This window comes from Microtus ochrogaster, chromosome 5 (genome assembly GCF_000317375.1).
Source record: "Microtus ochrogaster isolate Prairie Vole_2 chromosome 5, MicOch1.0, whole genome shotgun sequence".
NCBI lineage: Eukaryota > Metazoa > Chordata > Mammalia > Rodentia > Cricetidae > Microtus > Microtus ochrogaster.
The window spans coordinates 60,880,841-60,907,952 of NC_022012.1; the positions used below are offsets into that span (position 1 = coordinate 60,880,841).

General features: G+C 45.7%; 1 protein-coding gene across 1 annotated transcript in view; it reads right to left on the reverse strand.

The window, feature by feature from the left end:
* The window catches only part of Cd109 (CD109 molecule), a 105,168-nt gene that overhangs the window by 73,072 nt on the left and 4,984 nt on the right, over positions 1-27,112 (reverse strand). The window contains exons 3-4 of the mRNA XM_005347578.2: positions 6,837-6,865; positions 4,779-5,009 (exon numbers count right to left, since the gene is read on the reverse strand). Of these exons, the coding sequence (XP_005347635.1) occupies positions 4,779-5,009; positions 6,837-6,865 (260 nt within the window). The remainder of the gene's footprint in view (positions 1-4,778; positions 5,010-6,836; positions 6,866-27,112) is intronic.

The window sequence follows — 27,112 nt, forward strand, 5'->3', positions numbered from 1 at the left end:
AGGAAGGAAGGAAGGAAGGAAGGAAGGAAGGAAGGAAGGAAGGAAGGAAGGAGGGAAGGGGCTCGACTCAGAGTGAATCAGGGGAGAAAAGAGAAGGGGAGCCTGAAGACAGGCAGCTTTCATCTCCCTCTGCATCCTGAACACAGATGTCATGCGACCAGCTGCCTCATGCTCGTGCTACCACAGCGACACTGCATTTTACCACCACCATGGTCCCTGCCATGATGGACTGCACCCTCAAACTATGAGCCAACACTGACCCTTCTTTGAGGTGCTCCCACAGGCATTTTGTCACAGCCCTGAGAAAAGAAACAACACAGGGAGTTTTTGGAAAATGGCAGATCTATATCGCTAAGGAAAAGAAATCAAACTGTCTTCCTTTCCCATGACTTCTCCTGAGACCACGCGGATTCTGAGCCACCTTTTAATTCCTGACACTACAGTTCTTTCTATAGAGGACACGCAGTGTGCACTCCAGCAAACCTACATCAGTGACTTAAAGAAACCCCCCTAATATACAAACCAGAGAAATATGAAAACCAGAACAGAGGGTCCTCAAGAAACAAAGCTAGAGTTACCACTTAATCTGAGTCTGTCACTCCTCGGCAAACATCTGATGGAATCTAGGTCAACATACTTGCATGTCCATGTTTATTGAGCACTAGTCACAATAGCCAAGATATGAAAGCAGACTAAATGGCCATCTACACGGAAATGGATAAAGAAACTGTGGTTTGTGTGCACGGTAAAGGAAGAAGCTCTGCCATCTGTGCCACTGGCAGGAAAGTGGACCAACTGGAGACAACGCGTTAAATGAAATGAGCTAGACTAACAAAGACAAGTACCTCATTCCCTCTCATACATGGAGTCTACATTTCAATATAGCAGGATTGGTGTGTGTGTGTGTCTGTCTGTCTGTCGGAAGGTCTGTCTGTGTCTCTGTGTGTGTTCTATGTAGAAATGGTACTATGTGGGGGGAGAAAGAACTCTAAAGAACAGAGAAATGAGAGGGGTAAGAACGAGTACCACTTTGGCTACCGTGCGCAGATATATATTCATCTCATATACATATAACATGAAAGCGTCTTTGGGGAAGGGGAGGGAACCAGGGGAAAAGGGAAAAGGATGGATGATGGATGGTAACTATTAGCAGAATACAATGTTATACATGCATGAAAATGTCATAAAAACCGTGACTGTGTTTACTGGAAAAGAGGGAGGGAGGAAATGAGCTCTCACTGTAGAGTTATCACCCTCGTTCATTAAAGGCCCACTGTGCTGGGTTCTCCAGCTTACCTGTAATGATAATTCTTCAGTGACTAAGCCAGACTCGGAAAGACAAATAGCACATTTTCTCTCGTACACGGAATCTACATTTTAGTATAGCAGGGCTGGGGTGTCTGTGTGTGTGTGTGTGTGTGTGTGTGTGTGTGTGTGTGTATGCATATGTGTGTGCATGTGTGTGTGTGCACACGTGCCTGTGCATAATCTGATTTGAAAGTAGAAATGACACTATGAGGAGGGCGGAAAAAGGAGCAGAATTAACCTTTCCTTACAGTTGAAAAGCTGACTGCTAGAGAGACTTAGTACACACCCGACTGTCATTGACTGGCCTGGCCATACGCTAGCAGCAACACATGACAGGACTCGGGATTCAAACCCATGTCAACTCTCCACTCAGCAAAATATGTCAGAGAGCCTTTTAAGCAAGGGTCCACTTCCCATAACCTCATAGACAAGAACAGCTCCACGCAGCAACCACGCAAAGCGTTCTCCTCCCACACTCCCAGCCCTGCCGACTCTATCCCATTCTCTTTCCGGTTTGTTTCCCACCACACCCCTCTCTCTAATTAAGGCCCCCAATTCCACCCTTCCACTCCTGCCCACTCTCATCCAGAACAACTGATCCGACAATGAAGCATAGGGTTGAAATGCTTGACACAGACCCAGGCAAGCACACGGTGTCTGTTAGAATCATAGCAGGACTCGAGGTGAAGATGGCTTCACTGCCTGGAATGGAGTCTGCACACTTGCAGGCCCATCTCTACCTTTAGGTTCGTCTTCTTCCCAATGTACAGATTCACTTGTCATGCCCACAAAAGTCTAGCCCTCTGCACCTCTGTTGCATGGAATGTCCTCCCTCTCCTGTCTATCGGCAGTGTAAGCTCAGCTTCCTGTTTGCCTCTGGCAGCAGTGGCCTCTTTGAGGATAGCATCTGCACTGGCGTTTACTTTGAGGAGAGCCTCTGCACAGCTGTAGTTTATACTTCCTGACTTACAGTAAAAGGGAGCAAAATCCTTCTTTATGTATTTCATTTTTTAGAAAAAAAAAAGTTACAACAATGTGGACACTAAGAGAGACTTACAAATATCTAATCTACATGGGAAGTAGAAAGTAGAAAAAGACAAGATCCCCTGGGTAAATTGGGAGCATGGAGACCTTGGGGGAGGATTGAAAGGGGAGGGGAGAGGCAGGGAGGGGAGTAGAGAAAAATGTAGAGCTCAATAAATAGCAATAAAAAAATTAAAAAATCTTTGTTTCCAGCTACCCTATGAGCTCTTGAGAGCAAGGATCACACACTTTTTCTTATTCTCTATCCTTTGTCTAGACACAATGAGCTGGTCCAGTTATGAGAAACCAGAAAAAAATTCTCCTGGAGAAGGGGCATGAAAGTTGGAAATAAATATGGTGCTGAGAACTAAGTGGGTAGTGTCAGCCAGAAACTTAAGATCTGTGACCGAAAACAGGTCACTGTCTTGTGGGCAAAGTCCTGGGTCAGCCATTGTAACCAGCAGTTGGCTGAGCCGTACCTGCCACAGCAGGATACACGGGGGAGCTGGGGAGTGAAAAGACTCAGGAAGAAATACAAATAGCTATAAATATGTGCTGTCTAGTGATTAAGGAAATAAAAACAATGAGTTACTGGGTTTCCTCAATCGACTGGACAGAGATTTAAGAAATGCTGAAACATTAATTCTCAGGGTTGCCTAAGGGAAAAGGAACACAAAAACGCTGCTGGTGATTATGGTGGCGGGGGCGGAGTTTTCTCCCAGATGGCATCAGGGCCCCTCAAGCAAAAGGAGGCGGAACTAATACTTCTGCTTCAAGAAGTTGCTCTTGGGGCTGGAGGGACAGAGTGGCAGAGCACAGCCATGGGATGCAGCCTCCTCATCTTAAATAGCTGCTCCCACTCACGTTTGCCGGCACTCACGCTCAGACGGGACACGCCGGCCAAGTCAGAAACAGCTGTATCCACACAAGGTCATTCACCTCCACTCAGAGCAAATTTTACAGCAGAATGTCCAGGGCAGAAGCCAGCTGTGCCAGCTGCCACCACAGTGTCTGATCCACTAAACTGCCTATAGAGGAGAATTGGGGGCAACATAGAACATGCTTTCCCCACTGCTAAATGGCTTCTGAGGCCCCTGACCTTCCTGAGGCCCATTACTAAGGCAGGAAAGATGGATAGATAAAAGTCAGTGACCTCACAAAAACACTGAACACCCTCAACATGCCGCGATGATAAATATCGCACCCTATCTATGATATCTTCGCGTATCAGCATCTTAATCACAGGCATTTTTTTTTTCTGAGACAAAGTTTCTCTATATAGCTTTGGAGTCTGTCCTGGAAATCACCCTGTAGACCAGGGTGGCCTCGAACTCATAGAGATCCGCCTGCCTCTACCTCCCAAGTGCTAGGATTAAAGGCGTGTGTTACCACTGCCAGACTATCACAGCTATTCTTGGCTAGCTGGCTTGCAGGCTACCCTAGATGCCTTTCTCCACGTCAGCCTACCCCATCCTGTCCCAAATCACTCTTCTCCACTGGAAAACAACAAAGCGGACATTCGCAGCAACCTGGCCTCTGCAGTGAGGAGTGTGGCTAGACTTGAGTCCACGTCCTGGACTTAGAGCCCCGCATCAAAGGGGATTTGACCCCGCTCACTGTTTTAAGCGCTGAACTTCAGGCTGGCCAGGCCAGTAGTTTTCTTCAGTAGCAGACCTCACAGAGGAAGGGCTCTCTGCATCCTTCCCAGAAAGCCAAGGGCAACTCTGCACATTCTCACTTCACTCAGGGTAAGACCCAGGCATCTAACAGCCGACAGGACTGGATATGAACCGAATCCTCTAACCAGCACCTACGGTTAACCTCACCTCTTAATGCTCATCCCTTCCCTCTCTGAGCTCCTGTGCCATGGCCTATTGTTTCCTCTGGATGCTTCAGGCCTTGGGATGCTCTGCCTCCTCTGATTTTATTTACTCATTCTTGTATTTCCCTCCAGGCTGTGCTCACACAGCTCTTCCCTGGCAACTCTAGGGAAAGCACTAAGGATTAACGCACTCTCTGCCTGTCTCTGGCTCTCTCCCTGCCACGCACATACAGATGCACAAATATCTATCACCTCATACGTGTGTTTCTATGTTAACCATCAGCCTCCTTGCTACCTGCTGAAAACCAAATTCAACATGAACAGGGACTTGTTCTGTTCAATGCCTGTTTCAGTTCCTGGAGTACAAAAATTCAGTGAGTAGCTGATGAATGGACAGGCAGATCAGTAATGGAGCCAGCACTAGACACGAGCAGACAGACTCCACAGCCTGAACCCTTAGCCCAGCTTCTACCACCTCCCTCCCCATTCAGAGGACTGCCCTGTCGAGAAGGAAGCCCGTCTGAGGTGAAATGCTAAGAAATGATTGTACCGATAACATGAGCAGAACTCTCCAGACAGCTTGAGTGGAGCGGCTGGAAATCCTCCGTCTCTGTCTGCCACTTACCTTGATGAAAATGTTCACCGGCGTCTTATAAGGCTTGAAGTCTGATAAAAGTGTGAGCACACGAAACTTCACCTCCTGCTTTGGCTTATAGAATGCTTTGTCTGTCTGAATGAGGACAGACATTCTCTTGGCGTTAAACGATAAGCGTGTGCTGTTGGAGAACAAAAGTCCATCCTGGGAATGTCCAGTTATGTGTAGTTCATAAGTCTCGTCCACACTGTCCAGAGGGAGCTGGGTGGGGAAAGAGCAGACATAGCAAAGGCTCACCATTTTACCTTTAAAATATTTTAATTACAGGTTAGAATAGAAAATTTAAGCACACAGTATTATCAAAAGGAACCGTAGTGTTGGGGAAAGTTCTTCTTCATAGGCACTGGAGCCGAGCAATTGGTTTCCTCTTCTTTAAAATCCTACTCTGGCCTGGTGGTGGTGGCGCACGCCTTTAAACCCAGCTCTCGGGAGGCAGAGGCAGGCGAACCTCTGTGAGTTCGAAGCCAACCCGGTCTACAAGAGCTAGTTCCAGGACAGGCACCAAAGTTGCAGAGAAACCTTGTCTCGAAAACACAAAACAAAACAAAAAAATCCTACTCTGTTCTTCAGTGAGAGCACAGAGTGTCTGGCACGAGGGTCGCACGCCCCACTGCTGGCCCCGCCCCACTGCTGGCCCCGCCCCACTGCTGGCCCCGCCCCACTGCTGGCCCCTCAGCAGTATTACCTCGCCATTTCCTGTGTTCTCACTCGCACTCGCCCCTGTTGAAGCTGGGTACCTAACTCCCCAGTAAATTTTCCCATCCTCTCTGTGTGAGGCACTCAGCCTGTGGAGGCTAAAATTTGTTTCCTCGCTGCTGAAATCACTCAAGCCCTCCTCTGTGATGCTTTCTTTTCCTGAACCCTGTCCACCATGTGTCTTGTGGGCTGTGCCACCATTTTTTTAATTAATAACAACAGACATCCTACCATCCACTATGAACAGACCAGAAGCCGTCTTGAGCAGTTCACAGGTTCTACATCATTTGACCTCAAGGTGATCCCTCAACCCGATATCACACCCACCCTTCAACTGGATTCTCCTGCTGAAACCATTTCACCAAGAAAAAGGCTTAGAGAGCTGTGACAGGTACTCCAGGCCACCAGCTCACAGCCCAACCCTGCAAGCACTAGACTAATCTAGTAGCAACTTGGAGCAGTGGTTTTAAATATGTCCAGAAAGTCTCCAAACCACCTCTCTTCAAAAAATGGAGTCTGCACTGGGTCACCAAATAAGACATGGAAATAAAAGGAAAACTAATTGAGAACAGGAAGGGATAGGAGGGGGACAAGAAAGGGTAATGGATGATCAAAATACATATATATAAATGTATGAAAATATCATAATGAAAACTATTATGTGTAATTTTGGAATGTTAATTTTTAAAAAATTAAAAATCCACTGGGTCTGGTGGTACAAACCTTTAAACCCAGCACTAAGGAAGCAGAAGCAGACAGATCTCTATAAATTCATGGCCAGCCAGGAATACATGGTTACATAGTGAGAACCTGTCTTTAAAAATGCAGACAAAGGAAGAAAAAAACTCATTCAAACATGAGTAGGGCCAAACACTGAAGTGCTCTGATACTCGAGTTTATTGAAGAAAAATCCCTGCTAGAAGTTCTGAGGGTATAGTAACCAATCTCTCTACAGAATGCTGCTCTTAAATATTTGAAAACTGCACCAAAAGCAAGCCAAACTTACAAGAGATGTAAATAAAGAGCCAATAAAAAAGGTTCATATGCCATAGTTACGATGTATTTCTTTTCGTTGTGGTTCTTTTGAGGATTTTGTTTTATTTAGTTGTTTGTTTGTTTTCAAAACAGGGTTTCCCTGTGTAGCTTTGGTAATCCTTGAACTCACTCTATAGACCAGACTGGCTTCGAACTCAGGTTCCATCTTCCTCTGCCTCCTGAATGCTGGGATTATAGAACTACACCACTATATTCAACTTGAAATGTATTTCTAAAACCAATTTTTTAACTTATTTATTTATTTATTGAAACCAAATAATTTAAATAGATACTTACTGATGGAAGAGTAAGAGTCTTGAAAAAGCCTATAAAGGAAAATGAGAAAGAAAAGATATTTGTCAAAATTTAACTATAATGCTACAGCACAAGACTTAAAAAACTCTAAGCACTCTGAGATATGGATAGAACCATAAACTTACTTGACCAAACCAAAACAGCTTTATTTTTTTATTTACAAAAAAAAAATTCATTTTAAATACCAACCTCAGTTCCCCCTCCCTCCCCTTCTCCTATCCCACCGCCATCCACTCCTCTGAAGGGGTAAGGCTACCCTTGGGGAGTCAACAAAGTCTGGCACACCAAGTTATGGCAATACCAAGCCCCTCCCCTGTATATCAAGGCTGAGCAAGGTATCCCACCATAGGGAATTCCATAGGGAATGGGCTCCAAAAAGCCAGTTCATGCACCGGGGATAAGTCCTGGTTCCACTGCCAGCAGCCTACATACACATACACAGATTAAGCCACACAACTGTCACCCACATTCAGAGGGCCTAGTTTGGTCCCATGAACATTCCCCAGCTGTCAGTCCAGAGTCCATGAGCTCCCACAGCTGTCTCTGTTGTTTTCCCAACCATGATCCTGACCCCTCCCCCTTGCTCATATAATCCTTCCTCCCTCTCTTCAACTGAATTCCAGGAGCTCAGCCCAGCACTTGGCTCAAAACAGCTTTTTTTTTATTTTAACTTTTTGTTCAGTTTTTATTGAGCACTACATTTTTCTCTGCTCCCCTCGCTGCCTCTCCCCTCCCTTTCAACCCTCTCCCAAAGTCCCCATGCTCCCAATTTACTCAGGAGATCTTGTCTTTTTATACTTTCTACTTCCCATGTAGATTAGATCTATGTAAGTCTCTCTTAGTGTCCTGGTTGTTGTCTAAATTATCTGGGATTGTGGTTTGTAGGCTGGCTTTCTTTGCTTTATGTTTTAAAACCACCTATAAGTGAGTACATGTGATAATTATCTTTCTGTGTTTGGGTTACCTCACTCAAAATGATGTTTTCTAGCTCCATCCCTTTTCCTGCACAATTCGAGCTGTTGGTATTTTTTTCTGCTGTGTAGTACTCCACTGTGTAAATGTACCACATTTTCCTTATCCATTCTTTGGTCAAGGAGCATTTAGGTTATTTCCAGGTTCTGGCTATGACAAACAAAGCTGCTATGAACATAGCTGAGCACATGTCCTTGTGGCACGATTGAGCATCCTTTGGATATATACCCAAAAGGGGTATTACTGGGTCTTAAGGAATGTTGTTTCCTAATTTTCTGAGAAATCACTACACAGACATCCAGAGGGGCTGTATCATCTTGCATTCCCACGAGCAATGCAGAAGTGTTCCCTTTACTCTACAACCTCTCCAGCATAAGTTGTCATCAGTGTCAAAACAGCTTTATTAATGCCCAAAATAACCAAAAAGTTGTAACCTATCCTTGTGGCAAAGGTCATCAGTCAGTGGTTAAATCCCAGCAAGCCCCGTCCCCATCATCATCACTCACTGTCCCCAGGGCTCTAACACTGTCACAGTTACACGTGTTTGAGGGACCCTTCAGAGAAGACACAGAGAAAACCTGAGGCTCAGAGCTTATTGTTTTGTTTTACCTGGGGGTCGTAGTACAGGGAATAGAGCCTAGGGCTTCACACCGTGTAGCATGTGCTCTGTACTGGGCTCCACCCCCAGCGAGGCTCATTTTTAATGTTCTCACATACTCATGATAAAGGAAGGTATGAGTCATGTTAGGGATGAGCTGGGACTCATCCGTGACTCATGAGGATCAGGGTGGTATGGACTGTTTTTCACGTACAGTTTCTAAAAGTAGACCTGATAGTTTACCACATGCCAGTTTCTCATCAGAGCCATTTATTTCAAGGAAAAAAAAGATGGTTTCAAGTTCATTGACGAAGCACTTCTTCAAAGTTCCCATCGGATGTGATAATAGGCCCTTGGTTCTTTCATTGAAGACCTATTTATTAAAGGAACCACAGTGTCCCTCTCCTCCCAGAAGTCATGTGTGTCTACCACGTGAAAGCAGGAAGATAACAGAACACGGCAGAATTAACTCTGGGCTGTGAAATCAGTCTCTGAAATCAGACCACATTCAGGGTTCTATCAGGAATTTGTGCTTTTCCTGCCCTCTCCTTGGGCCTGATTCTCCAGCTCAGTATTTTCATCCATAAAACAAAAATGCTAATATTTGTTCCAAACTCATATAGTGGTTTGTAAAAAGGTTGTTGTTGCCTGCAATATACAGAATGGTCCAGGACACACAGGAAGCAACTGGTACTCATCAGGGTATCAGAGAGCTTGGGGAGGCGTCCATCATGATATCGGCTTGCCTCTATGGCAGAGTTCTCCAGGTGTTTCTGAGGAAGCACGCCATCAATAAACACGTGGCATTTGTTACCAATACCAATCTACATTTATAAAGTGGGATGCATATTCCATCTCATTCAAGGTTTTAAATATCAAAAGCCTAAATTTCTTAGTCTTGCTCAAAAACCGTAATAGAAGTGGCTGAGTGTGGCGGTCCAGCCCCTGGGATGCTCAGGTGGAAAGATCACCTTGAGTCCGAGGTTAGCCTGGATTAGATAGCACATTCAACAGCAGCGTGGGTTGCATACCAAAAACCTGTCTCAAAAATAAAATAAGTAAAACTTAGTATATTTTCTACCTTCACCACTATGAATAATCTTGCATATTCTCAAATGTGCACACATCCACTTCAAACACCACTCTTCCAGGAAACTCAAGAGAATATTGTAGAAATAGGAGCGGCAGGCTGCGTCCCGGCACCCGGCCGCCCACATGGCTAGCTCTACCCGAAATAATTACACGGACACTGTGTTTATTTAATCACCGCTTGGCCCTTTAGCTCTAGCCCTTACTGGCTAATTTTGATATCCCGATCAACCCATCTCTAATAATCTGTGAGCACCGGTCTTAGTGAGCACCGGTCTTACCGGGAGTGTATCTTCCCAGGAGCGGGGAGCATGGCGTCTCTCTGAGGCATCTGCTCCCGAGAGCAGAGCTGTGGAGTCTGAGCTCACTTCCTCTTCCTCCCAGCATTCTGTTCTGTTTACTCCACCCACCTATGTTCTAAGCTATGAGCCCAAGCAGTTTGTTTATTACTTAACCAATGAAATCAACAGATTGATATATGACACTCCCACATCAGAATATGAATAGGTTTGCAGGAGCCACCTGACAATTCACCACCATTACCACCCAGCATAGATCAGCTTATGTGATGGTTGTAAGCTCTCCGGCAAAGAGCAGGCATCTGGCACAATAGGACATTGGACAAAATCTGGACAAAGTGATACAAAGAGACTGAGGACCAGGAGTGCTTTGAAGGGGGTACCTACCTCAAGGAAAAAACACTGACCTCTCGTGCGTGGGATAGGAGGAGTCAGTCAGGTGAGGAAGAAGAAGAGGCAGAGAAGAGAATGCCCAGTAGGGTGGGGCACTGGGACTCCACCAAAGCCAGGAACTGTCTGGGCTGCGCTCAGAGCTGGGAAACAGCAATTGTGAGATGGGTCCAACTTGACTATCACCTCTTGATGGTTTTATTATCTTATTTAACAGAAAAAAATTAAATTTATGATGTTCTGATACATATGTAACCTGTGGGGTGACTGATTCAAGATGCGCTGCCTCACGGGTGACCATATTTGCCGTTAGAACAACTACCTCTTACTCTCACGGCAGTTTTCAAGTGTATGAAAATGCCACTGGGGATCATAGCCATGATGCACACTAAAACTTATTCCTCTTGTCTAACTGGAATCTTCTGTCCTTTGACCAACATCTCCCCTGAAGCTCCTTGCTGGATAGCCGCCATTTTACTTGCTGGATAACCGCCATTTTGCTTACTGGATAGCCGCCATTTTACTTACTGGATAGCCGCCATTTTACTCTCCATTTAAGCTCAACATTTTAAGACCTTGTGTCTTAAATAACTCTATGTCCTCAGATTCACCCACATTGCTGCAAACGGCAGGCTCTCTTTCTCAGAGCTAAACGGTATTCCACTGTGAAGGGGAATAAAACAGACACTATCCTTCTTTACCCATTTATCTGTTATTTGACACTTAGGTTGTTACCTCCCCTAGCTATAGAGTTGTGAGGCAATAACAGGAAATGTAGGTGATGTCTTTTTGACAGGCAGATTTCATACCTGTTGGGGCTGAACACAGTTTATGCAGGAATAATCTATGTTCATTAAGCTTTTGCTTCTCATGGGATACATATATTCTGTGCTGAATTAAAGGGAAAATGAAAGGCTGTGTCTGCAACTTGATTAAAAAAAACTTTTAAAGCTATATAAATACAACTTCACAAACTTCTTTTAAGTTGAAATACACTAACAGGCATGCTCTACACATACTTAGGAATGAGGAGGTAGTCCTCCCAGGCATGAATTTGGGAACCGACTAATTTTAACGGATTAAAAGAGTCTATTAACCATGAATGTAGCTGGAGAGAGGATATACAAAGAGAACATAAGAGGGCAGAAAGTTAAATCTTAACAGACAATCACACAGGATCCATCAAAAGAGAAAAAAAAGGGTACATGGAAAGTGATGGAGGGAAGAAAGGGAAGAAGGAAATGATATAATTACATTTTAATTTCAAACATTTTATATATATATATACATATATATATGCACACACATGTGTGCGTGCGTGCGTGCGTGTGTGTGTGTTGTTCGGTTGGAACCTCCAGCTTGGCACCTGCATGATCCAGAAAGCCCCCTACTGTCTATTTCTCCAAACCCTTCCCACTCAGAATCTCCGAACAAATGGAAGGCACCAAAAAGCCCAGTTCCACATTCTTGGTGTCTACTGCAGCTTCCTCCCCTGAAGTTGCCAGCTGCCCAAGTCCCCACCTAAAACATACAGTTTTTGACTATACTTGAGCATAAACCCAGTTTGTGGTGATTACGTCATCATCCACACCCCCCTCCCCACACCTGCAGGCTATATAAGCTCCCTGCTTTAGATAGGGCATGTGACTTCTCCAGCCCCGATCTCTGGGACTGGAAAACCTACCCAGGAGTTGCTTTGCTCAAATATACCTGTGCCACCACCTAAAGGGGTACCAGGTGCCTCTTTCTGGGTCAAGTACCCCGGGGTCCCCTGCCAAGCTGAGGCCGCAGCAGGGCAAGCCCGATCTGTTTCCGGAGCAGAGACATGCTCTGTTCTCGGGGACCTTTGTGTTAGGAGATGTCCTTCCCAAAGACTATCCCCCACCCCATCATTCGACCCTAGGATATCTCAGGGGACAGCTTATCCTAGTTTTTGGTCTCTGGCACAGGCTCGGAAATGGACAAGAGCTGAGTCTAAACCCAATCCTCATTCACTCCTGGGGTGTCTGCTGCAAAATTTATCCAAACTGGGGCGGTCTCACACCGTACGCCCAAAACAAACGGTTTGAGCTCCCTTATCCAGGGTTTGTGAGTTCTGCACTTCCACACCTCCCTTTGCAGCCAGTGCTCAGCAGCCCAGGTTTTGTTGGCCAAGGTTGTGGCAACTCCAGGGGCCCTTTCACCCAGGGACTGACCCTGAGTTCTGCACCCCGACTGGGCAGCCTGAGTCCCTGGCACCTTCACCTGTCTTCTTCCTCTTGTCTCTTCCCTGTTCTGTTTGTCTGTTTACCTGTCTCATCTCCATCCAAGATGGCTTTTCACTCTCTCACTCTCCCCATCCCCCAGTAAACCTCCACTAACTCTGTTGTTAGCGGTGTGTTCTTGGCAGGGCCCGCCGAAAGGTATCCAATTTGCAGTTTTTTACTCACTAGACTCTCCCAGCATTTGGTCTGGACACACTGGGATGCTAAAGGCCCACTCTACCCACAACCAACAGATCCTATCTCCCTGTTTGTTTCTGTCTGCTCTTCCACCCAACCATGATGGGATCCTACCCACCTGCTCTACCCTCCTTGATCCTGCCTCCCCAGCAGGAGCCCCGGTCTGGCTCCTCATTTCATTTCTCAGTCATCACCAGATTGTTAGAAAGAAAAAAAAAAAAAAACGGCTGAGAATGGTCCCCGAAGCCCCATGCAGGTTTTGGTGAAAATAGCTTTTAAGGTTTTTACCGCCTGAGAAGAGGAAGTTGAGTCTTCCCGGCAGACTTGACTGCAGCAGAAGGTTATGTTGCAAGCTCACACCTTGGCAGCTGCCCTGTGGCCATTGGCACTACAGGGAAGTCCACAAGGCTCCATCCTGCTGGAGACTAGCCAAAGTCAACTCCGCCGGGGGCCTGCTTTAAATGCATCCAGGAAGGTCACCGGTCCTGATGCTGCCCCAACCCTGGGCTGCCAGCAAGGCCATGTCCTGTCTGCCAGCAGACTGGCCACTGGAAGTCAGATTGTGACTGTGTAATCATGTCCTCTATGCCACACCACGGAGGCCTCACCAGCACAGGCATCTGAGACTCTTCCAACCTTTGAGCTCCCTAGCCTGGTGAAGGCTGATAGCACCCAGACTCGGAGATACCATCACCCTCGCGGAGCCTAGGGTAACACACCAGGTAGTGGGTAAGTCTGTCACCTTCTGATGGGCCCTTTTAACGGCCCATATCCATTCTGTCCTCTGGAAGGAATGGGGCTTCCTCATTACCAAGGGCACTCCCATAGTCAATGGACCCCCTTATAGCCAAGCTCTTGGAGGCCCTCAGCTCCATGCTGAGGTAGCCATAATTCACTACTGGGGACCCTCCAAGGACCCCAGCGGCCTTAAGCAATGCCAGGGCTGACTCAGTAGCTTAGGGACTAAGTCTCCAGCTTCACTGGATCTACAGGACATATTTTGTTTTTGACATGCTCCTATCAGCCCTGTTATTAACCAGAGGAGAGGGTCAAACTCCTGAATAAAGGGGCCACACAGACAAAAGACAGCTGGTTCTACTTTAATAACCACCTCATCCTCCCCCAGGATCAGAAACTCTCCATCATTTCAGACATCCACGAAACCTTACATATAGACCCCCAAGGCTTTGTTCCACTTCTTAGAGCCCCTATTTGATGTGGTGGCTCAGGTACTCCTGGACCACATCATCCCTGGTTTGGCATTCCACAGACCATCTAAACAGACAGTGAGCCAGCTTTAACTTCCAGGGTCATCAAACTCATCTCTGAAGCCCTCAACATCTCCTGGAAACTCCACATCCCCTATCACCACAATTCTTGGGAAAGGTTGAGAGGGCCAATAGATTCATCAAACAACAACTCAACAATCTCTCTATTGAACTCAGATTATCTTGGCCCTTCCTGCTTCCCATTGCCCACACCCACTTCCTGGTCACCCCACACTCTCCTACAAGCCTAAGCCCTTTTGAGTTCCTTTATGGAAGGCCATTCCTCATCAACACCACCTCCCAGCCTAGATCCCTCCACCCGCAGGGTACCTACCCCGTCTTTCCCTCCTATGGTCCCCTCCTACGGTCCCTTCATTGTTCACATGCTGACAGATATCTCCCTGCCCACACGCCGACACACCCAACTGCTCCTGAGCCCACCTCACTTCTTCCCAGGGGACTCCTCAAGCAATTATCTTCTAAATCTCTAGAGCCCCAATGTTTAGGACCCTACACTGTGATCCTCACCACCCCTTCAGTTACCAAGCTCCTGGGATGTCAGTGCTGATACCACCTCTATAGGCTCAACACCCACCCAGGATAAACTGTCTTCCCAGCACCTGGACCCTGAACCCTCCAGTTTTCCAGAATGTCTCAATGAGTGGCCGGGGTGGTCAAGCCCTTGTGTCTTGCTCATTCATCTTTGTCTCTTCTGTCTTCTGGGCTATATTTTTTCCCCTCAGAATGTCCACGCCTTTTAACCCAAATCTATGACCTTTGCTGTGACACCAAGGTGTAAGTCTGTTCCAGCTGTTTTGCAGACATTTGCATGTTCCTGGGGACAGAGTGCTGCTGCTACTGTATCAGTGAATCTGGTCTGGTGGAAACTAAAATTGAGTCATTCCACAAATCACCTGAAGAACTTTGCCAATACAACCAGGGCACATCTCCCTTCCATTCTTTCTGGGAGTCCTCACTCTTCCCAGAGCTAACCCCACTCACAGGGCCAGCGGTGATCTGTCCATTTTTTCTCCTAGCAACCTGCCTGTTCCTCCTGGAATGGATTCATGAGGTCTCCAGGGTGGCAGTTAACCAAATGCTTCTTCACCCATACCTCCCACTGAGCATGAGCCCACCAACTCCTGACCCCCCCCTCTCCATGTTGTCCCTTGCCAACAGCAAGTAGCCAGATTTGAACCGGTGCCCATATACCAAAAAAGGTAGGGATGTTCAGTAGGAATCTCCAGCTCACCCCTGCATGACTCAGAAAGCCCCATTCCTCTCTCTCTAGACCCTGCCCACTCAGAGAATCTCTGAATAAAGGAAAGACACCAAAAAGCCCAGTTCTGCATTCTTGGCAGCTACTAGTTTCCTCCCCTGAAGATGCCAGCTGCCCAAGTCCCTGCCTAAAGCATTCAGCTTTTGACCTAGGCATAAACTTAGCTTGTGTCTGACACATCATCACCCCTCACCTACAGGCTATATAATCTTGCTTTGGTTCAGGCGTGACTTCTCCAGCCTCAATCTCTGGAACTGGAGAACCCACCCAGGAGTTGCTTTGCTCAAGTAAACTTGTTTTTACTTTTTCAGTTCGGTTTGATCTGGCTTACTGTTTCAGTGGAGAAACCTATTATTGAGTTACAGAAAACCTAGGGAGTGTTGTGGGGCAGGGTGTTAAAAGGCTACAATGTTTCTGAGCTCGTAGAGAAATGTGACAAGTAAAGTCTGTCTTTCAGAAATATGTGGTGGCTACAACTGTAACTCAATGCTAAAAAGCGCTTGCCCAGCATCCTGAGACCCTGAGTTTCAACCCAAAAAAAGGGTGGTTGCTTGTTTTTTCTTTTTCTTCCTTGGTTGTTCGTTTGCTTGCTTGCTGGTTGGCTTGTTTGTTTAAGATAAAGTCTCACTATGCAGCCCTAGCTAGCCTGGAACTCACTAAGTAGATTCTCTGTACACACTCAAGAAGTAGATCAGGCTTTCCTCCCACTTGAGGCGATCTTCCCGCCTCCGTTCTCCCAAGCACTGAGATTACAACCATGAGCCACCATGTCTGATTGTCTTTCTTTTGTGGAAGAAAGGCATAGTGCTTTGAAAAACCCTGCAAAGTACTATGCTGATAGATTTTTTTAACTACATGTTCATGTGTATGCATCTGTGCACATGAGTGCAGGTGCCTGCCAGAACAGGAAGCTGGACCCTCTGGAGCTAGTTACAGGCAGTGTAATTACCGGGAACCAGACTCAGATCCTCTGGAAGAACGGTACTCGATTTTAACTACTAAGCCATTTCCCCAGCCCCATGTTGTTAAATGTTCTATTACAGCAGGAAAAAATGAAATTGAGACTAACATCTGTAGAGAAAACGTTGCTGTGTAGACACTAACATCTACCTGTAGAGCAGACGTTGCTGTGTAGACAATATCGCACCAGATACCTCAGCACAAATGGATGTTGTTTCTACAACTTAAAGTATTATGGGGTAGGTAATAAGAAGATGGCTCAGTGACTAAAGTGTTCCATGCACACACATGAACACATACACACACGCACCTGCAAGAACCTGAGTCCATAACCCAGAACCCATGTTGAAAGCCACGTGCAGTGGTGTAATAATATTACAGTGCCTGTAATCCTGAGGCTCAGAAGGCAGAGGCAGGAGGCCACCCACAGGCCAGCCAGCCCAGACAAATTGGCTTGTTCAGGGTACAGTGCAAGACCCTGTTTCAAAAAATAAGGTGGCCAGTGGCTGAGGAAGATGATTTGCATGGAGCTCCCGAGCGGAGACATGCCCCCAGGCACACAAGAACATGCAGACACGCACATGCCATAAAAAAAAAGCACGACGACCAAACAGCTTAAACACTGAATAAACAGTGGATTATACCCCACCAAACAAAACGAAACTCAGTGAGTTCATGCTTCCATGTGTAATTAATACACGGCTAAGTGAGAGCAAAGGAACGCTTCAGACAGGAAGCACAGGCGAAACCTCAGGGCCCGAATTCTGAAATATGATCCTGAGTCTGGCGCATGCGAGCCAGGAGCCACCTGTGAGAAATCGTCAACAAACATTTAATTTGTGTTAAATTACTAAACTTTCAGATAGTTCATTCCCAGCAAGAAAAAACTTTGAAACAAACAAGATTACCTAGCAGCTGGGTGGTGGTGGCGGTGACAGCAGTAGCTTAGCACACCTTTAACCCAGCACCCTGGAGACAGAGGCGGGCGGATCTCTATGAGTTCAAGGCCAGCTTGGTCTACAGAGTGAGTTCCAGGACGCCCAGGGCTTCATAAAGAAACCCTGTCTCAACACACACACACACACATTACCTAGCAAAGCTAAGCCTGGAGTGGAGGAGCACACGACAATCCAACACCCAGGAGGCTGAAGCAGGAGGACCGCAAGTTCGAAGCCAGCCTGAGCGCGAAAATAACTAATATGGGAACAAATCACAAGCACGTGGGGATGAAAGGGAAAAGCTCCAGCAAGCCTCGCAAGCTATGCTGTCCCACAGAGCAGGCACCAGACGCATGTGACACCTGTAAAAGGCCCCTGAGTCCTAAGGCTTAGAAGAAGAGATAGAGAGAAACTTCCAGCAAGGGCTTTTATAAGGATTCTGTGCATTCACACTATCTGTAATTGCAAATAATACATCACCTAGCTCAAACAGAGTATGCTGCCAAAATTAATTGTATCTGCTTCATTTTCTTCTGTAATGCAGCCATGGGAGAATGTTCAACTATTTATATTATTGAATTATATTTCTCTTCTACTGCTGTGTCCTGAAGGATGGGAATCTGAAAGTTTTCTTTAGAAAAAAAATAAAACAAGAAACAGATCTGACAGAATTTTTTTCCATTTTTATGAACCAAAGCGATATATACGTTTCCACAGACCTACACTCCAACTATCTTCAAAAGACAGAAATGAAGTAAAGTGTCGGCCCGTGAGCTTATTCTGTAGCTTGCACCAAGTGTAAAAGCTGCGACACCTCAGGGTTGCCATTTCAGTTCAGTTCACTGTAGTTTCTTTTCAAAGTAGGAGCTTCGTGGAAAGAGGTGTTCTGGGTGAATGTTCCAATAATCCTATTATTCTTATTTTACAAATGAGATCTGAAGCCCTGGATCACCCAAGTCTCAGTTGGCAGCCTGACTCTTGGGTCCCGGAATTAGACCCTGTTCTGGATGGTCTCGGTATGCTTAGCAGTTTACATCTCTTGTATTGATGGCTATTGTCAGAGTTTTGTTTGGTTGGTCTGTTTGTGAATAGCCCCAATTCCTTAATCATAGGGGTTTAAAATCTCAGTCATCTTGGAGTTCTTGCTTTCCTCAGCCCCTGGGTGGATCCTGGTACCTATACAAGCCATCCCCCAGGAGGGGGCAACCCTGAGCAAGTCGGGTCTCTAGCTAACAGGACCACAAAAGCAGGATGCTCGGGCACACTTCCTTTAATCTCAGCACCCAGAGGCAGGTGGATCTCTGTGAGTTCAAGGCCATCGTGGTCTACAGAGGGAGTTACAGGACTGTTACACAAAGAAATCCTGTCTTTAAAAAGAGAGAGCGCCCACAAAGCGCTAGGTTTAGAGGACTGGGACACACCCCGCAGGGTGACTGAAAGAGCCTTTCTCCTACAGTGGATGTGGGCGTTATAAGACAGCAGCCACCACAGTGTCCCACACCAGAATCCAGAACGAAAAGCTGAACTGTGGAGAGCGGTGCCCCAACACACCAGCCGGTTCCTGAGAGGTACTTAGATTCCATTGCCTTAGGAAACATTTTCGGGGCTGGCTATTTTGTCAGACCAGGGAATGGCGGAAACAATGTATTTCCTTTCCACCCTGGTCTGACACGCAGGCCACCTCTCGGGGCCACCAGCTTTACAAAGACTGAGGAGGGGTGGGCATGTGGGCTCTGATTTCTACCCAAGTGACATCAGGCAAGGAGAGAGAGGAAAGCAGCTGGCGATCTACAGTGAATGAGTCCCTTACGCTGGGTAACAGGAGGATGAGCGCTGGCAGTTCCACACGGGCTCGCTAGAAAGCTCATTTCTCAGTGGTACTTGTTTTGTTGCTTTTTGGGGGGTGTAGCTTTTAGTCAGCTCTCACCTTTGAAGGGTTTCCCATGAGAGCAAAGCGGGAGGAATTGCATGCTTGGGTGGCACATGGGTCCCAGTCCCGGAACCAGGAAAGATACGGAAGCCAGCAGTGAGAGGAACAGAAGCAGAGATCTCTCAGCCCCTCTAGCTCCTACTGGATGTGGGGAGCACTTCACAGGCACTGTGTATAGAGACACACTCACGGCCTGCCACTAATCTCATGAGTCCTTATTAAAAGGTCAGCTTTAAATGCTTAATGTCATTTATTGCTTTTGCTGTCTTCTCTTTAAATTTAAAAATACTTGGAATTTCCTAGGAACTTACTAAGTGCTAGCAAAAATACTTGGAAAAATACTTGGAATTTCCTAGGAACTTACTAAGTGCTAGCACCGGACTTATTTGAAAGTCAAAAGATTTTACAATAACTTGGGTCCCCCAACCAATAAAGGGAGGGGTGGGGCAGGGAAGGAGGAGAGATGGGAAATAATAGCCCCTTTCTCTGTCGTTACTAGGTTGAGAGTGAAGAGATGGTATTTGCAAACCTTTGGGAGCATTGCTTTCCTCTTTTGGCCAGGTTTCACTCAGACGTGGGAAATGACTAGTGAATGGCCGTACACGGTACACACTCTCGCAGTCCTGAGGATGCGCTCTCTTATTTAAGGTCCGTTCTTCCGGACTGCTGCCTCTGGCCCTCCAGCAGCCAGCACCTCAAAAGAAGCCTTGTATGCTGACTTCACACTTGGCACGACCGAAAAAAAAAAAAAACGGCCATTTGATTTACAAATAGAGTCGAAGCTATTTTTAAGTTGTGTAATAAACATCCACGAGAACGAACCTTTCCTTAACTTTTGAAACCTGCGCTGTAAGACATCTGCTGCCTGACGTCTGTCCTCACCAAGTGGCCCTGGAGAATCGTTAACCAGAACGAGTAGTGTACATTTGGAAATAAAACTAGGTCCAGAAATACTCTCTATGAGAAAAAAAGGATTTTTCCCCTATATGTCTACCCAACTTAATATCTGAGGCTTAATATCTTTGGCAGCCCTGCTAAGCAGTCATGTGCAAAAATAAACTTTGGTTTCGCCCCACTGTTAATATGTTTTACCTCTTTACCAGTTTATTCAATATCCTCTATTTATGTAGAAATTATTCCATCTCTAGATGAACTGCAAAAGATAAACAACTATCCACCACAAATATGTGAAAAATAGAACTTTAAAATACGGTGTTTCTCTTTAACAGTTAACTGTCATTTTAGCAAAAAAAAGAAAAAAGAAAAAACTAATTAGTTGAGTCCGTACAGAAAATACAAGTATTTCACAATCTCTTTTAAACCTTCCTTTGGACTCTTTCATATTCCTGTTGTTTTTTTCCTGCCTCCCCTTGCTTATAAATATTTCACTAAATATGGCATTCGAACATAATGCTTCATTCCATGTATATGGCTCAGCAAAATTAGGTTAAGCAGAAACTAAAGTAAGAAAACTTTAAACTAAGGCTCAACACAAACATAAAAGCAAGAGTCAGGCCAGGTTCTTGACTTTGAAATGTACAAGAGTTCTTGCTATGGCAAGGCAGGCAATCTACAGCCTGCAGACCAAACTTAGCCCACGCTTTTTATGTACTTTATGAACTAAGAATGGCTTTTCATTTATAAACAGATGGGGAAGAACAATTTTTCACTGTGTGTCAGCAGCATACAGACTCCAAAGTTCATTTCTCTACAGCTGCTGAGAAGCTATAAGGTAGTGTCAAGTAAGGGCAGCAATGACAAGAGTCTACAGCAAAACCTGCATTTACCTCTGCAGGAAAAGTCTGTCACCCCCTCCCCCATGGTGCGCTGTGGGGAGACTCCCTCTTCCTCCCTCAAGGAACAAGATTGAATGTCCACTAAAGCCAACAACAGAGAGGCCATGATTTTGCTCAGGAGTAGAGAGGAACCTCCATGTCTGCCACTGGTAAATGCCAAAGGAAAGACAGCTAATGTCTTTGAAATGTTACTTTATACCGGGTATTGTGATCAGGGCTTGAAAGCAATGTATTCGCAACAACAAAAAAGAAGTGAGTGACATTAAACTCAAAAACAAGTCTTATTTAACCCAAAATGTTCAAAATACTATCGTTAAACACATAAGAAAAGAATGAGTTTATTGCTTTTTTGGTACCAATATTCAAAATCCAGTGTGTACTTTATAGCCATAGTTCACCTAAAGTCATACAAGTCTCAATCCACATGCTCAAAAACTACACGTGAGATTAAGCCTCGTGGCACATGTTTTGATTCCAATTCCAGTACTCAGGAGGTAGAAGTACGTAAATCTCTGTGAATTCGAGGCCAAGCATGGTCTACATAGCAAGCAAACGAGGTCAGTTGCCTGGCCATCCCCTGTGGTCGGTTTGGTGACTACCCTGGTTGCCATGGGGAACTTCATCCAGTGACTGATGGAGGCAGATTCAGAGACCCAAGGCCAAACATTGAACCAAGCTCCAGGAGCTCTGCTGAGAGAGAAGGGACTATAGGAGCCAGGGAGTCAGGGACATGGGAGGAAAACCCACAGAAATGGCTAGCATGGCTCATGAGAACTCACAGAATCTGAACCAACAACCAGGGAGCCTGCATAGGACTGACTAATATATATGACAGTTGAATAGCTTGGTCTATTTGTGGGATTTCTGGCAAACGGGAGCAGGGACTGTCCCTGGGGCATCAGCTGGTTCTTGGGAACCTATGCCTCAGGCTGGATTGCCTTGCCCAGCCTGAGTACAGGGAGAGGTGCCTGGTCTCGTGGCAGCTTGATGTGCCAGGCTTTGCTGAAGCCCATGGGAGGCCTGCCCCTTCCTGAGCAGGGGTGGGTTGGGGATGAGGCAGAGGAGAGGTGGGAGGAGGGACTGGGAGGAGGGGAAGGAGGGGAGGCTGCAGTAGGAATGTAAAAATTAACTAATTAAATTAAAAAGAAAAAGAAACAAATAAAAAGAGTTCTGTTTCAATACGGCTTTAGTACTCCCATTTTGACCCGCTGTGCCTAATAGGATAGCACAGACTCAAGTATTTCCGAAACAGTCATTACAACATAATCTCATAGAGTTTGGCACACCATAAATATAAAGAATGCCTTCTTTATAGTCCTCAAGATGATATTTAACACATTCCAACAGAGTAATGCTAAACGATTCTGCAGCTATACTTTCATAAACATAAATCCCTAACTGTGCTTGCTGCAAGGAAGCTACGGGGTATTCTTAGAAAACATTCCTCTTCGCTTATGCCTCCTTCTTCACCACTCAGCCTGGTTTTTAGACTTCAATTCATGAATCATTTCCTCCAAACCCAAAGCCCCACAGATCTGCCCACATGTTACCCATTGCTATTCCCCGACTAGATCTTGGAGCTAGTTCAGCCAGGGCCTTGGAGGCAAACCAAGGCAACACACAAATACAGGTCCCGTGAGCTTTCCCTTCTATGTGGGACGCTCCAGAGATGACATAAAAGAAGGAAACCACTTAGAGAAAGGGGACAGAGACAACCAGGAGGGATGGGAACGAGGGAAGGGAGAGCAAACGTGACAGATGCACATGAGAATGTCGTCATGAAATACATCACTTCTGCACACACAACACACACTAATAATCTCAAGAAAGTCGATTCCAAGAACTTTTCTATGAAAAGTAAAGGGTAGAAGACAGAGCAAGACTGGAACCCACCACAGTCCTCCACCTCAGGCCCCGCCATGCACCTTTGTAAGACTGCTGTCTTGACCTAGACCCAAAATATGGCGAGTCAGAACGCCACCTCATACACTAGCCACCATGGCGGGAATAAACTCAGCTCATCCCCTTACACCATCACAAACAGCTCTCTCTCTCTCTCTCTCTCTCTCTCTCTCTCTCTCTCTCTCTCTCTCTCTCTCTCAGACAGGGTTTCCCTGTGTAGCCCTGGCCATCCTGGAACTCACTCTGTAGACCAGGCTGGCCTCAAACTCACAGAGATCTGCCTGCCTCTTCCTCCTGAGTGTTGGGATTAAAGGCGTGTGCCACCACCACCTGGTCAGCCCTCTCTATTTTGCTCTTGCATGCACACACACACACACACATACACACAAGACCCTTTTGTTCCAACAGTGGTCAACCACCAGGGTTCAACACTGTTTTTCTTTTTGACATTCCTCTCCTTTGCCCCACCTAGAAGAAGGTAGCCAGATCTACACAGTTTAGAGGAAGGTTATAGCTATGCCAAAGTCTTCCTCAAATTCCACGTTAATCTTCTTCTTCTTCGCTCTTACCCGTACTCTTGTCTTTCATCACATGAGGAAGTGGCACTGGGGAGGGTCAGACACCTGTATGTCTCAATGCTCACAAAAGAGAGACGGGAGAATCACAAGCTTGAGGCCAGTCTTGGCTACATAATGAGACTCCTGTGTCAAAAAGAACAACAATAAACTTTCTGCCTAGAACTTTCCTTTCTCCCCTGGCTTTCTGAGGCTCACACCGTCTTCCACGTCCCCCACTCCTGTCTGCCTATGCCTGCCATTGGCTTGTTTCCTCACCCAAGCTCCTGCCATCATCTGTATTCTTATAAATCGTCTCTCTTGTGCAGCTCAGGTAGTCTTGCCATCTTAAGTACTATCATTCCCTATGAAAACAAGGCCTTAAATTTTCCCTCAGCTATAATTCCAAAACCATCTGTCAGATGCCTCCACCTAGGTGCCTCCCCGGACTCACTCTGTAAGCCAGGCTAGACTCAAACTCGTGGCAATCCCCCTGCCTCAGCCTCCCAAATTCTGGGATTATGGGTACGAGCCACCACACTCACTCTGCTTTACACTTTGAATTTCAAGTATTATTCTTCTGGCTTCTCCAATGTTATCCTTCCTCTTATTGCTCACCCCTCATTCATCCATGGAATATTAGATTAATGAAGAGAAACGTCTTTGAGAACATGACAAGTTTTAGCATTACAAAGCCTACTTAACAGAACATAAAGGCTCCACAGCAACACATCCCAAATTCTTACAGGATCTGCCTTCTATTTCCACCACAGCCCTTCCATGAGTCATGAGGACAGTGACTCATTTGGTGTTAGATGAGCAATGCATGTTTAACTTGAAGTTTAAAGAATTAGTATGTTTACTGTCAACTTCATTCAATCACTGATTCACAAATCCCAAACATGTTATTTTACTGCTGAAAATTAACACCAATGCTTAAGGTTGGGGGATACTTGAAAAGCAAGCATAGAAATTCAGGAAGGGCCCTCCTCTCAGAGGGTTGAGTCATCAAGCTTGCAAGGACTTGCCTCTCGCTGGCAGACTTTCCAAAGTTTGGTCAAGTACAATTTGGGAGACACTAGCAGGTAGGTGTTCTCACTTAATGTCACTGAGAATCAACTGTGGTGATGGTAGAAGAGACTTAGGTACCTGGACCTTAGCAATGTCTAAAAGGTGGCTTTCAGAAAATGAAAGTGCACTTTGTAAGTGCAATTCGCCCCTTGAGAAACACGGCGATGGAATTTAGATCTCAGATGTGCCCTGACTGATCCTCCCACTGTTTTCTCTGCAGTCCGTCAAGAGCGACTCCACACTGAACCAGAACAGGACACTGCACAGCTCTCAGGGGTTTTTAAGAGTCACTAGCCTTTTTTTCCCTTCCATATCAGAAGAATCAACATCTGTAAACATAGCCTAGTTCTCAGACACAGCTTCCGCACACGTTAGGGAAGTTTGCTAGGAGACAGCGGGCTGAAGAACACTGGGCTGAAGATCTGGAGAAGTAGGATCCATTTCCAGCTTTGCCAGCAACAAGCAATTAGGCTTTGGCCAGGGCCCCAGACACCAGGCCCCTCCTTAGTCATAAATTAGGCAATTGAGTTGACTTAACTCCGACATCCCCTTCCAGGTCCAAACCTCTACAGCGGTCAATCGTAAATTCAGAGAGAAGGTGGCATTTCGTCTTACAATTCTTTTGTGATTGTTGTTGTCGTCGTTTTTGTTTTGTTTGGGGACAGAGTCTCCTGTATGTAGCCCAAGCTGGCCTCAAATTCCACCTTTCTGCTTCAGCCCTTTAAGTATTGGGATGGCAGGTGTGTAGCACCAGGCCTAATCCCGCTTGCAGTTCTTTAGATCCACGTTAGGCCTCTGTAAAGGTGAGTCTTGGGGCTGGAGAGATGGCTCAGCGGTTGAGAGCACTCACTGCTCTTCCAGAGGACTCAGGTTCAAATACATACCAGCACCCACATGGCAGCTCACAACTGTCTATAACTCTAGGGTGTAACACCCTCACACAAAATATACATGCCGGCAAAACACTGATACAAATAATAAATCACTTAAAAGCATTAAACTTGATTTTAAAAAGGTGAATCTTGTCCACTGCAAGCAAATCCGAAGAAGTTTTAGAGGAAAGCAGATACACAACGCACCCAGACAGAACTAACCTCAGATTCGGCTTCACCATTCACTAAAGGACTTGTTTAAGTCACGGAAACTAAACGTTCTTTCTTAGCTTCAGTCTCCAACATTAACATAATAGTGCCTGTTTCACTGGGTAGCAGAAATTAAATGCTTCGTGCTCGGCATTAGAAGCAAATCCATGTGCTGTATACCTTCCCATTCCCATAACAAAGGTGCCTTTTATAGAGTTCCAAGGTCATCTCAAGAGGAGAGTAATAATTGCCTTGGACATGAAAAACTGATACTCTTCCCTAATAACCATAGCTGTTTCCTGCTAAGAGTTTTAAATCTTTCTTCACTTAATCCTCACAATAAGGCTATAATCATGTTAAGTCGGAAGTCACTATCAGGTGATGACACTGGAGCCCACTGCAGTCCTCATGCCCCACAGCCAAAAACAAACCACTCAACGGAATGGTCAGCACCTGCAACCATGCAGCCTGACTCCACAGCCACGCATGTCTAGGTCCTCTACCCTCCGTATCTACCCCGACTAATATCTACCCCACACAATGGCGAAGATATATAAATGAAGAACCTACGCCCTTTAGAATTCTCATGTAACCACAGGTTTAGACTGAGTTCTGCTTGCAAAGTTGCCTGTAAAAACCTGCCCGGGGATCCACCTACACACTACACTAATTAATGTACTTTCATAAAAACCACGGGGCAGATCTTGATCTACACAGATGAAAGGTACCTCTGACAGCACTGTCCCCACCAAACGACCATTGTGCTAGGCTGCATCATTTCCCAGCTAATACCTTACATGGAAGGGAAATTTTAATATTTCAAATTCTATATTTTAAATACTAAACACTTGCTCACAGAGTCCAGAAGAGGGTGTGAGGTGCCCTGGAACTAGAATTACAGACAATTATGAGCTACCCAATGTGGGCGGTACTGGGTACAGAACTCAGGTTCTCTGCAAAAGCAGCAAGTGCTCTTAACTGCTGAGCAATCTCTCCAACCCCAGAGGTTTCCTTAGTAATAAATAAATAAATAAATAAATAAATAAATAAACAGAGTCTATTAACTCACCAAGAGCTTAATACAAAATCAAAAACCAAGTTATCAGAGGACATAGATGTGGAGACCATTACATCTCATTATCTCAAAGGGAAGGCAAAGAACCAAGCAACACAAAATATACACAGTGTAGAGGTGGTAGCACACCTTTAATCCCAGCACTCAGGAAGCAGAGGCAGGAGGATCTCCACGAGTTCAAGACCAGCCTGGTCTACATGTTGAGCTCCAGGCCAGCCAAGGATCCATAGTGAGACCCTGTCTCAAAGAGACCAAAGAACTAAGCAAACAGTGCCTCCAGATAGGGAGGGACTCACTAGAGATGCCTGGGCAGGCATCATCAATTGACATCTCCAGTTCAGGCCTTTTTCTTAAACCAGGTGTACATGGAACCCGTGGCAATGAATTCTTTGAAAAAGAGAAAGGTTGCTTTTTGTTATTTGAAGTAAATTTTGTTTGGAAAAAAAAAAAAAACAAAACAGTGAAAGCTCCCAAACAAACTGTTAGATTGGAGAAGGGAAAAGGAAATGAAGGTTGATTTCAAGGACATCACAGGAGGAAAGAGGAAGGCTCACTAGGGGTGCCTGGCTTCTCTCCTCAAGGACATCACAGGAGGAAAGAGGAAGGCTCACTAG